The following is a 12,276-nucleotide window of genomic DNA, read 5'->3' as shown; positions in this document are numbered from 1 at the left end:
TTGGCCCCCACCCTCGGGCAGCCCCTACGTACCCCTGGTGGGGGTCGGGATCTCCGAGATGAACCTTTCAATAGTGGGCCTGTTTCAAGGCAACCATGTGGCTATTTTTTTCCTAATCAACTTAACCTTTCCACAAAGCACATCTTTTCCCCATCTCATCCCCACCAGGGACATTCCAGAGATGGTAGAGAAAGGAAGGGAGTGAGAAGGACAGACAGACGCGCTGACGCAGGAGCAGCAGATTAGACGGAAAGGCACCAGTTAGGGCACGGTCTCCTCTGAACAGGACCCCCCGGGAGCCTGCACGGATGAGCGGGGAGCTTTGTCTTGGGCAGGGCCAGTGGGCTGGGGAGACAGAGGAAAAGAGATGAGGTGCTGTGTGAAGCGGGCAGGAGCTTGTCCTCCATGTCCTCGTGGTTTATTTGCTGACCCTTGAACCATCGGAGAGGTAGAAGGGGCTGCCCACAATTCAGCATGGAGCTCCGAGTCCTCTGCAGCCCTCACTTCCTGCAGCGGCTTCCGGCTGCCATTGCTAGAGAGAGAGATGCCTTCAAGGCATGCTGATGACACCGAGGTGAGGGCCGCACAGGCTCGAGAAGGGAGCTGTGGTTTGTGACTTTAGGAGTAAATGGACAGCTGAGGGCAGACACGGGGCACAAGGTTAGAGGGAGAGATATAAACACAGTGAAAGACTGGGGCCTAGAGAGAGACTCGTGCCTGAAAGGGGGCAGGGCACGGGCGCCCCTACCCCAGCAGACCTGGCTCTCCACCCTCTCTCGGTCTTTGGCCCCCACCCCCACCCCTCGCCTTCCCTCTCTCTCTCCCGCCCAACTGCGCCATTGTCCGGGGCTCTGGAGGGGCTGTGTCCAGGGCATGCTGGTCCCCCCTGGGGATGCTGGGAATTTCTCCATTCAGCACTTCCTGTGGGAACGCTGGGCGGAGGGGCACTGGAAACTGGCCTTCAGAGCTCTGGGTCCTCACCCTGCCCTGGAGGCCAAGGAGGGTTCTCTTACAGTAGCAAAGGGGATGGGTTATTTTTAACTCCATTGACATGGGTTCTGTCCAAATATGTGGTGGAAGGGCCGGGAGTGGGGCTGACGATCCCTTGGCGATGCAGTCAAGGGCCCCGCCACCCTCTGAGCCCTGCGGCTACCCTGGCGTTTGTTTGCCTGGCGGGGCCCCTCCTCAGAGATAGGACCCTCGGGTGTACAGGGAGCCAGAAGGGGACACTATTCCCCGGAGCGGTGGTGGTCCAGTGGGGTTGGGGGAGGGGAGCAATCCTCCCACCTGTCCTGGAATCCCCATCAGATTCCGGCCTTGGTCCGGCAGTTCTCAGTGTGTCTGACCTCCTCCTACAGATGAAGACGGGGCTGAATTGGACCTGAATTTGACCCGGTCCCATTCTGGAGGCGAGCTCGAGAGCTTATCCCGTGGGAGAAGGAGCCTAGGTAAGACTGAGGGTGATGGCCCCTCAAAGGTGGGAGCTGGGGACAGAGAACTGGGGACATGGCCAGCCAAGGCTGGAGGGCCGGCTTCTTCGTCCTGACGCTTGAGAAGGCGTGGAGCTAAAAGTGTGTAGCCATCCTTAAATACCCTCTATCCAGGAGATGAGTCATCATTCTCCCCTCCCCCAACACACACTCTTTTCTCGGTATAGTTCTTTCAAACCCTCATTTGTTCATTAGTTCCACCAGGGAGGCAGATATTATTGACCTCATTTTACAGAGTTGAAAACTGGAGCCCAGAGAGGGTGAAGAAGCAGCCTGAGGTCACACAGCCAGCAAGGGGTGATGCGCATCAGGCAAAGGAGGATATAGGTCACTGGGTCCCACAGCAGCATTTTTAGGGAGGCAGGTGCCCAATCCAAGCCCCTCCTCCTCACTGTCTGCCTACGGTCCCCAAACGCTGTAGACTGAGGCTGGGGCCCTGCCATATAAGAATCAAGTGGCCTGGGTTTCCTTCCTTACTCTGTGAATTTGGGCAGCTAACTTAGCTCTCAGAGCCTCAGTCCCTCTGTATGTGAATGACAGATGGCGGTTGCCCCAGCACTGACTGTCAGTCTGCTGCAGGCCAAGTTTCACTCCCATTACTTGTTCAACTGGCAAGTGCAGGGTAGGCAGAGTTATTGTCCCATTTCACAGATGGGGAAACTGAGGCTTGAAAAAAGCAACAAGATAAGACTATATTACAGTGTAAACAGCAGTGTAAGGTAATACACAAGTAAGGGCCACATACTGGGCAAACTTATAAATGTGTGAAATCGTAGAATAAAATGGTGGAGGAACTGACATGTAGCACAGATCAGCACTCTCAGAACGATCTAACTTGACCCTTATAGTGGTTCTAGGGTGTAGATCTCCTCAACCCCATTTTGGAGATGGGGAAACTGAACTCTCGAGCCCATCAGCAGCCTGCCCGAGGCCCATGGCTGGTAACCTTCCAACCCGGGGTTGCAGGAGGTGGGACGGGCCTTGCCTGCTTCTGAAGGCGAGCAGTCCTACAAGGGCTCGGCCCTGGGCTTTTCTACCGGCCAGGGGGCCTCTGGACAGGTCCACCCCCGCTGAAGGAGGTCCCTGCTCCCTCCAGGTTCCCCGACGGTCGCCGCAGAGCCAGCCGTGATTGCGGAGTGCAAGACGCGCACGGAGGTGTTTGAGATCTCGCGGCGCCTCATAGACCGCACCAATGCTAACTTCCTGGTGTGGCCACCCTGCGTGGAGGTGCAGCGCTGCTCCGGCTGCTGCAACAACCGCAACGTGCAGTGCCGCCCCACGCAGGTGCAGGATCGGAAGGTGCAGGTGCGCAGCCCTCGCCCAGCCCGGAATGGGGTTGGGGGCGGGTGCAGAGGCCTTCCCGGAGGGCTCCTGGGGTCTGTCCAGAGAAGGCCGACAGGCGTGGGGAGGCCCCCCAGGCTGGGGTGATCATGGCCACAGACAAGCCCCCAGGTGGATAAAATCGACAAATGTTCCTGCAACAGACAGGTGCCTAACATACCGGACACTCAGGATCTTCTGAGCAGCTGTTCAGCTTTCCCCAAAGCTCTCCCCTATACAGGGATCTCCATTTTCTTTCTTCCACACAGAGAAGGGCTCATAGGTGCCCCAGCATTTTTAGCACCCACTTATCTCCCTTCAACAAGTCATGTCTTCACCAAGGGGGGCACAGAAGACCCCGCTCTCCAGGCAGCAGGCCCTGCAAGAGCTGGGGCAGCCCCTAGCAGAGAGTCAGAAGGCTGAAGCCTGCCCCTTTGCTGGAAAGATTGGGTATACACTGTGATTCAAGGGAAATTTTAGAGCAGAAGCCGTCCTTGGAGCTCCACAGGGCAGGGCAGGGCCAGAGAAGTCTCTGATTCACGTGGAAAGGTTTCCGCACCCCTCTGGCCAGCCTTGCCACACAGCAGCTGCTGGGTGGACGGCACACCTCCCCAGGGCCCAGGACCGACAGGTGACCCCTCTCTCCTCTTGCCAAGTGTTCTGCCTCCTCACCATGCTCCCCGCCCCTGTGGTCAGCCACGGCCTTTTCTTGTGTCCCCCTTCTATTTCAAGTCTGGGCCCTGGGCCCGAGATGGCCAATGTCACTCTCCACCCCGGCGTCCACCGCCATGATATCTCCTGTCCCCAGCCCTGCCAACTCTGTGGATGGACACCTGACAGCTGACCTCCCCCTTCCCGCCTCCCTCCTGGATAAAGCCTCCCCCTGCTTCCTTCCAGACAACCATCTCCCCGCCTCTGCCGCAGCCCCTGACCTTGGCTGGCGCTCAGGGAATGAGGATACCACAGGCCCCACATTCAACCCGGAAATGCCTTTCTCCCTCTCTGGGGGATCCTAAGGGGACTGCCGGAGGCCAGGTGGGGAGGGCTTGTTTTGATGGAAAAGCTATGAGGGCAGAGGGCAAAGTCCTGCCATTGTTCGGGCTGAAGCGCCTGCCCTGCCGCCCTCTGGGCTTTCGAGGAAAGATGACCTCAGGGGATACTGAGCAGGCAGGCGGCTCCCTCGGGCCCCTGCCCATGTGGTCCCCTTCAGAGGCACTTTGGGGGTTCTGTCCTCCAGGTGAAAAAGATTGAGATCGTGCGGAAGAAGAAGATCTTTAAGAAGGCCACCGTCACCTTGGTGGACCACCTGGCGTGCAGGTGTGAGACGGTGGTGGCTCGAGCCGTGACCCGAACCCCGGGGAGTTCCCAGGAGCAGCGAGGTAACTGCTCATCCAAGGTCTGCCTCTCATTGCTCAGCCCCGCAGCCCCCTTCTCCTATGGCAGCTGCTGGGGACACTCAGGGAGAATTGGATCAGGCACGCCCCTGGTTAAATTCACCTGAAGCTTTTCATAGCGCTGACAACAGTCCAGAGTCCTCCCCTGCCTGAGAGGGCTTATGCGAGTATGTAGCCCCCAGCTGGCGCTCTGTCCTTGTTTCCAACCAATGCCCCTCACTTATGCCAGCCCAGCCAGGGTGGTCTTATTGAGTGGCCAGCTAAGTTTCTGCCTCAGGGCCTTTGCACATGTCCGTCTGGGTGAAATTCACATCTCCTAGCTCTTCCCAAGCCTAGCTCATATTCCTCACTTGGGTCTAAGGTCAGACGTCACCTCCTTCTAGAGGTCTGCTGGCCTCCCCGTCCAGGGCAGCCCCCCTCCCTGTCTTGCTACCACAGCCCCCTGCTTTGTTTATGAGTGCATGAAACGGTGGGAGGAACCATGACCTGGATAAGAGAACACCCCATGCATATATCATATCCAGATATTTGACAACTTGTCCTGGAAATGAAAAATCAAATTAATTCCTTGTAGCCTTCCCCCCCCACCCTTTTTTTCCCTTGTAGCCTTGATGAAGGAATTAGGGGCAGTGGGGGAAAATCACCAGAGAGATTTTAACTACATGTACTTCCCCGATGGCACTATTGGTAAAGAACCTCCTGCATGCAGGAGACATAAGAGATGCAGGTTCAATCCCTGGATCAGGAAGATCCCCTGGAGAAGGAAATGGCAACCCACTCCAGTATTCTTGCCTGGAGAATCCCATGGACAGAGGAGCCTGGCGGGCGACAGTCCGTGGGGTCAAAAGAGTTGGATAGACCAAAATGACTAAGCATGCATGCATGCAGTTTGACTTGAATTGAAATGGACTAAAAAATGATCTGGTCCAGTTGCCTCCTCTACATTATATGGAAGAGATGCCTGAGGCCTAGATAGGCCGAGGTCTTGCCCAAGGCCACACAGCCAGTTTCAGATAGGGGCATAACTAGAATTCAGGTATTCTGTTTTGTTCTTGGCTCTTCTCTCACTCTGACAGCTGTCACTGGCTCAATTTCTTCTTTTTAAGTATTTAAAAATTTTAGAGCTAGAGATGACCTTACAAGTCCCTCCTTCTGTGTTACTAATAGGGCTGCTGGAGCACAGAGAGGTTAAGGGACTTAATGAGGGTTGCACAGCAGCAAAATTGAGCCTGGAACCCAGGTCTTGGAACGTCTAGTTTGGGGTTCTTTTGACTGTATTGTGCTATCTTTTCTTCCTCAGAGAAAAGTAAGGATTATATGAGACTCATTAAGTTAATAGGATTGTTGTTCAGTCACTGAGTTGTGTCTGCCTCTTTGCAACCCCAAGGAAGCACACTGGGTTTCCCTGTCCTTCATTATCTCCCGGAGTTTGCTCAAATTCATGTTCTTTGAGTTGGTAATACTATCTAACCATCTTATCCTCTGCTGTCCCCTTCTCCTTTTGCCTTCAATCTTTCCCAGCATCAGGGCCTTTTCCAGCGGGTCGGCTCTTCACATTAAGTATTGGAGCTTCAGCATCACTGAAGCTGAAGTGAACATGTGAACAGCATCACACGTTCCAATGAACATTCAGGGTTGATTTCCTTTAGGATTGACTGGTTTGATGTCCTTGCAGTCCAAGGAACTCTCAAGTCTTCTTCAGCACCACAATTTGAAAGCATCAATTCTTTGGCACTCAGCCTCCTTTATGGTCCAGCTCTCACATCCGTACATGACTACTGGAAAAAACCATAGCTTTGACTATACGGACTCTTGTCAGCAAAGTGATGTCTCTGATTTTTAATATGATGTCTAGGTTTGTCATAGCTTTCCTTCCAAGGAGCAAGCAAGCGTCTTTTAATTTCATGGCTGCAGTCACCATCCACAGAAATTTTGGAGCCCAGGAAAATAAAATTTGTCATTGCTTCCACTTTTTCCTGTTCTATTTGCCATGAAGTGATGAGACCGAATGCCATGATCTTAGTTTTTTGAATGTTGAGTTTCAAGCCAGTTTTTTCACTCTCTTTCACAGTCATCAAGAGTCTTTTTAGTTCCTCTTCAATTTCTGCCATTAGAGTGGTGTCATCCACATATCTGAGGTTGTTGATGTTTCTCCTGGCAATAGTATTAGATAAGCATTAAAAAAAAAAAAATCCATGCAAGTGACTGTTTTGATTTTCAGTAACTTTCTTTGGTTAGGGGGCAGGACAATCTCACTGTCATTTCTTACTAACAAGCTCCCTGAAGGCAGAGCCATGTCAGCCTCTTCCTCCTGCTCTCAGAGCCGAGCTGAGGCAGGGATGCCCTGGGAAAGGGCGATAATTTGACAGCTTCAAACTGACGTGCTGTACATTACTTGTAGAGTAACCATGGAGAGTGCTTTCTATTCAGGAAAAATTATATTCTTCTTTATGTTTAGAATGGGGTTCTCTTCCCTGCCTTTGTCTCATAGGATTTTCTAAACCAGTTTCTTAGGAGGCATGTTCAGCCACTTGCTATGTAGGTCTTGCCATTTTAGCTTCAGCACTTTGGCCCTGGGGGACAGTTCAGCTGGCAGTATGGCTCATGTGATGGTCAGTGTCAGGCCTCCTGGGCTCAAATCTCTGCTCTGTCACTTATGAGCTGAGTGATGACCTTGAACTTGCTCAGGCTTTGCCCAACCTAGTGTCCTGCTGATGGCTCGGTCTCTGGCCCTTCAGTGGCCCCCCTGGGCAGCCTCCCTCAAGAAGGATCTGAGACCCACCTGAGTCCCTAAATTTCGCATTTGCTGCAGTGGGATAAGTGCCTCATGGGGACTTGTGTCTGTGAGGTGGAAGGTCAACTGTTGGCCCCCAGAGAGCTGGATGAGCCAAGGGGGAAACTCCGAAGGCTCCCAGGAAGAGGTGGGCCTTGAGCTTGGCAGAGAAAACTTTCATTTCCAGGCTGTCTGCCTAGCAGCCCAGGAGGAAGAGAGATAGAAGTGAAGTGCTAACCTTGGTCAAGACTTTTAGGCACAGTGATTTACAGTCCAGTGATTGAAAGCATGGATTCCAGAGGCAGATCCCTGGGTTAAAATTCCAGACTTTCTGTCTCGGTTTCTTCATCTGTTAACTATTCACATCTCTGTCTGCTGTGAGGAGGAAAAGGCTTAGAACTTTGCCAGGTGCATGGTAAGTGTTAGCTAAGGGTTTCTGGTGATTTCCACGCATTATTTCCTAACCCTAGGAGGCCAGGGCAGCTGTTCTGTTTTAAAGGTATGGGAACTTAGGCAGAGAGTGTGCATGGCTTTGCTCAAAGCTTCCAGCTAACTCCTGGCAGAGCCCAGTTCGGATGCCGGTGGTCTGGCCCACCTTGCTGTGCTGGTGGTGAGGGCCAGGTAGACCACAGTTGCAGTGGGGGAGAGGACCAGGTCCCTGGTGGGAGGTGTGCTTATGCTCAAAGCCTAGTGGCTTCCGCATCCCATGACCGACCAGAAGGGGCTGAAGTGGGTCGGAGGAAACCTCAGTAGGAGGTCAAACTGGGGAAGAAAGAAACAAGTGAATGAGAGCAGCTGCTGTTTTTGCTGATCACTTCTTCTCTAAACTTAGTGGCTTAAGACAATGGCCATTTTCTGTTCTCTGGTCTGTGGGTTGCCTGGGCTCAGCTGGGTGGGCCTGCTGGCATCTCTTACGGTTGCAGTCAGTTATCTGGAGGCTGCACTGGGACGGCTGGGCCTCTGTCCCTCTGTCCCTCTCCCTGAAGTCCGGGGCTTCTCCTCACCCCATGGCCTCCACGATGGGATCCCCAGCAGGGGAACCAGACTTCTTATGTGGAGGCACAGGGTTCCCCAAAGTGCAAAGGTGGGAGCTGCCAGGCCTTCTTGAGGCTCATGTCTGAACCTGGCCAGTACCAGTCTGCCTCCTTATATTGGTTAACGAGGTCAAGTCCAGGCCAGGTTCAAGGGCATGGAAACAAGAGCCAGTGTCGGTGGGATAATGACAAATAAATTGAGGCCAGAACTCATCTGTTCCTCTCTGTGTTGGCCAGCATACTATTCCTTCCACTAGTCCTATGAAGTGGACAGTGTATTATCCCCATTTCACAGATGGGGAAGCAGAGGCGTAAAATGGCTCAGTCATTGTTCCTCAGGTGCAGCTGGTGAGCAGTGGAGTTGGGATCCAAACCTGGAAGGTCTGGTCCCAGACTCCCCTCCCCTTAGCCTGCAGGATCTGAAGAGGTCTGTGGCAGGCCTTGGTCAAGGGGGCATTGACATGCCCCGACCTCAGCCGGTCTCATCCACCTGCTAACCAGACCTTTCTTTATTTCTCTCAAGCAGCCAGGACACCCCAAACTCGGGTAACCATTCGGACGGTGCGAGTCCGCCGGCCCCCCAAGGGGAAGCACCGGAAGTTCAAGCACACGCATGACAAGACGGCACTGAAGGAGACCCTCGGAGCCTAGGGGCATCTGCAGGAGAGTGTGGGCAGGTGAGGGCCAGCACTCTGCTCCTTCTCCCCGGCCTGGGCTTGGGCTGAGGCAGGGGTGAGGGGGAGAAACAGTTCCCCTACAAAATCCAGGCTCTAAGCCGTGATCCCCTCTTGCCAGTTATCAGTCGAGTTTTTTCACGGGGCAGGTTGGGTAAGGGGCTGGGGGAGGCCCTGACCCAGCTGTGTCCCAGTACATCTTAAAGGAATTGGAAGGTCTAAACCTCATACTTCCCAGTCCTAAGTGCTGCTGGAAATCAGAGACAGCTGGTCAACCCTGCCCCTGGTTGCCTGTGAGTGTGGGATGGAGCCCCAGGCTGTCTCTGACCCCCATGTCCCTCTGCTTGGCCTACAGGGTTATTTAATATGGTATTTGCTGTATTGCCCCCATGGGGTCCTTGGAGTGATTATATTGTTCCCCTCGTCCGTCTGTCTCGATGCCTGATTCGGACGGCCAATGGTGCTTCCCCCACCCCTCCACGCGTCTGTCCACCCTTCCACCAGTGGGTCTTCCCTCAGTGGCCTCCAGCGTCTTGCCAAGAAGCTCGAGAAGGAAACGAAGGACTTGGACTCCATCGCTGTCTTCCTCTCCTGACCTGGCAAAAATGGGATAGAAGTGCAAGAGAGACTGATGGGGTCGCTGTTGGGAGAAAGGGGCTTCCTTCCCCAGTGCTGTGGACTGGCCTGAAACCCTGCGCGTGGGCCTGAGGACCTCTCAGCATGGCCCACCTGGTCCCCGGACCCCCAGCCAGCTCTGATGCGAGCACCCCCAGGCCGGCCAGGGTGCTTATACTCCTGTGGCTGAGACCACGTGGGGAGCATAGACTGGAGAGAACTCCTCCTGCGGTGCCCAGGCCCGGTCGTCTCCCCTTGGTCACCTCTGCTCACAGTGGCTTCTTTTCATTTAATATGTTTGAATTATTGGAAGACGTGGACTCCTCTGGGCAGGTGTGGCCAGAGCACCAGGCAGTCAAGTGCTCTCTCAGACGGGTTAGGGATGAAGTTTGCTTCGAAGGTGGATGTAGGTGGTGACCCGGGCATCCACCGCCTCCTCCCACTTCCCACCCCAGTTCACTGTTTCCCATTTCATCTCTCTACCTCCATCCTGTGTCTCCTCCCTTATCTGTGCCACCAAGGGGCTCTTGGACCCCATATTGAAGCCCCAGATAACCCCAGTCACTGTTCTGTAGGACAGAAAACCAGGGGCCAGAGGGCAGCAGGGTGCCTGCCCATCGTATCCCAGGCCAGCCAAGACTGCCATGTAAGGTTGTACAGGGTGTGCACTGCACAAGGGCACTGCATGTGGGGATCACAGTTCACACACACCATAGACGTGGTCAATTTGTGTATTTATTATGACAATTTTTTGGCAAATGGAGGGATTCTTTTCCTAATTGACACGAAGGTTCTGTGTGGACTGGCTGTGTCTATGACCCAGCCCACGATTTGGAGTGGTCAGACAGGAGTAAGCCCTTGGTGAGGGGCACGGAGGCAGCATTTGTCCATGTGGCCTCCATTACCCCAAGTCCTCAGCTCAAGCAGTCTTCCCTTCAGGCAGGTGTGAAAAGCCCAAGAGAATGTCTCCAAGGGACGGGGCAACCCTGCTCCATGCCCCTGCTCACGCCCCTCCTCTTAGATCCTTTTGAGTTCCGGATCTGGTGGCTCCTCCCAGGAAACCAGCTCTTGGGCTGGGAGTGGGGGAGAAAAGGGAAAAGATCCCCAGGGCCCCCTAGGGGTGGGGTCTGACCTCCCACCTCCCTATCCACCTTCTTCTGCACTTTCCCCTCTTCCCTGCTGTCTCCCAAATCTGCTTTCTTCAGTTTGTAAAGTCGGTGATTATATTTTTGGGGGCTTTCCTTTTATTTTTTAAAATTTATTTATATTCCATATTTAAAGTTGTAAAAAAAAAAAATAACCACAAAACAAAACCAAATGAATCCGCCCGAGATCTGTCTGTTGGCACTGCGTGCGACAATTACCCTTTCTGCATTGGCAGGATTTGCCGACAGCTTGCGGCGTGTTCCTCTCGCTCCCGGAGGCTCAGGCGCAAATTCACGCACACGCACACATACTCACGTTCACACATGCTTATGCACACATGCCAGCCTACTGCTCTGAGGGAGGCCTCCGGGAGTGGGTGAGAGCCAGGCAACCCACTCTGTACAGCTAGGTCCCACTGCAGCTTGTGATACCTGGGCCCCACCTGCCAGCCCTGTGCCCGTCACTGGCAGTGAAAAGAGGTGAATTTCTCTAGTCTGAGGGTCTCTACAAAGAGATCTCTATGGATTCTCAGCATCACGGGGTGGGACTGGCTGTGGGATGGGAGACCCACTGTGGGGAAGGCTGGAGGAGGTCCCTGAGGAGTGTGGGGTTTAGAAGGAGCACAGCTCAAGGTTGGGACTGGGGTCTGATCTTGGTTCAGCCCTTAGCCAGCTGTGTGGCCTTGGGCAAGTCATAGTCCCTCTCTGGTCAGAGCCCCATCTGAAGCACAAGAAGATGAGCAGGAGGCTTGTGGTCTCCTGGGTTCACCTGTGGGATTCTGTGCTTCCCCTCATCCTTGAAGACTTGGGTCTGATTTCATGTATCTGGGTCTTACCTGCTGGCAGACTGTGTGTGTGCTCAGTCATGTCCTACTTTTTGGGTCCCCATGGACTAGGGGACTTTTGGGTCCCCATGGGCTAGGCTCCTCTGCCCATGGATTTTTCCAGGCAAGAATACCGGAGTGGGTTGCCATTTCCTTCCCAGAGGATCTTCCCGACCCAGGGACCCAATCTACATCTCTTGAGCCTCCTCAATTGGCAGGTGGATTCTTGACCACTGCACCACCTGAGAAGCCCTTTGGCAGACTGGGGCTGACAGGGAAACCTAGGAGGTGGAGAATCTGACTCACGATAAGGACAATCTAAAACTAAAACCGTTTTGCCCCTGTAAGTAGCGAGCTCCCTGTCACTGGAAGTGTGTAAGTGACAAGTTGGCAGCTTGGTGACAAGTTGGCTGAGGTTGGACTGAATAACATCGGGGCACCCCTTGATTGGTTGGTTATTTGGCTGATTGATAGACTGACTGACTCATTCATTCATTCATTCATTCACCTTGATCCCGTATTTTGTGTCTGTCTGTGCCAGGGTCTTGGATAGCTATTTAGTGTAGATTCATCTGGGGATTCATAGCCCTGTGCTTGCAGTGGTGGCGGTGGACAGTGCAGATCAGAGGGCCCTATCTGAAGACTTCTACCCCTGCCTGCCCAGCCTGTCTTAGAACCCTCCCCATTCCCCAGACCCCAGGGTTCTGGGTCCCAAGGCACTAGAGAAGGCTCGGGAGGAGGGGATGGAACTTAGCAGGCAGCCGGAGGGCCCAGTGTATGTGACATCTCGGCATCTGAAAAGCAGCTGTGATGTTCCATGGACAGCTGCAGGAACGTCCTGGGTGAAACAGGCAGAGCTGCCTATATCTTGCCCCTTCCCGGGTGCTCTTGCCGGCTGTGCCATCCCAGGCAGCTGCAGTGTCCAGCCTATAGGCCTCTAGGGTCCTGGTGGGCCCTCTCTGAGTTTTAGAACCACCAACCTAAAATGACATTCTTCCAGAATCCAC

At 53.9% G+C, this 12,276-nt stretch overlaps 1 protein-coding gene across 6 annotated transcripts in view; it reads left to right on the top strand.

Annotated features, from left to right (window-relative positions):
- Positions 1 to 10,631, top strand: part of PDGFB (platelet derived growth factor subunit B) — a 30,156-nt gene extending 19,525 nt beyond the window's left edge. For 4 of the 6 annotated variants that reach the window (XM_059886638.1, XM_005207338.5, XM_059886639.1 and 1 more), the window contains 5 exons: positions 1,359 to 1,448; positions 2,587 to 2,795; positions 4,048 to 4,189; positions 8,535 to 8,688; positions 9,041 to 10,631. In XM_059886638.1, the coding sequence (XP_059742621.1) occupies positions 1,359 to 1,448; positions 2,587 to 2,795; positions 4,048 to 4,189; positions 8,535 to 8,662 (569 nt within the window). In that variant the 3' untranslated portion in view covers positions 8,663 to 8,688; positions 9,041 to 10,631. The remainder of the gene's footprint in view (positions 1 to 1,358; positions 1,449 to 2,586; positions 2,796 to 4,047; positions 4,190 to 8,534; positions 8,689 to 9,040) is intronic. The other 2 variants (XM_005207339.5, NM_001017953.2) reach the window with 2 other exon arrangements.
- The last annotated feature ends 1,645 nt before the right edge of the window (positions 10,632 to 12,276 follow it).

The sequence above is a fragment of the Bos taurus genome, chromosome 5, assembly GCF_002263795.3.
Source record: "Bos taurus isolate L1 Dominette 01449 registration number 42190680 breed Hereford chromosome 5, ARS-UCD2.0, whole genome shotgun sequence".
Lineage (NCBI taxonomy): Eukaryota > Metazoa > Chordata > Mammalia > Artiodactyla > Bovidae > Bos > Bos taurus.
Note: the sequence above shows the minus strand (reverse complement) of the source record. Positions and strands in the feature narration are given on the sequence as shown.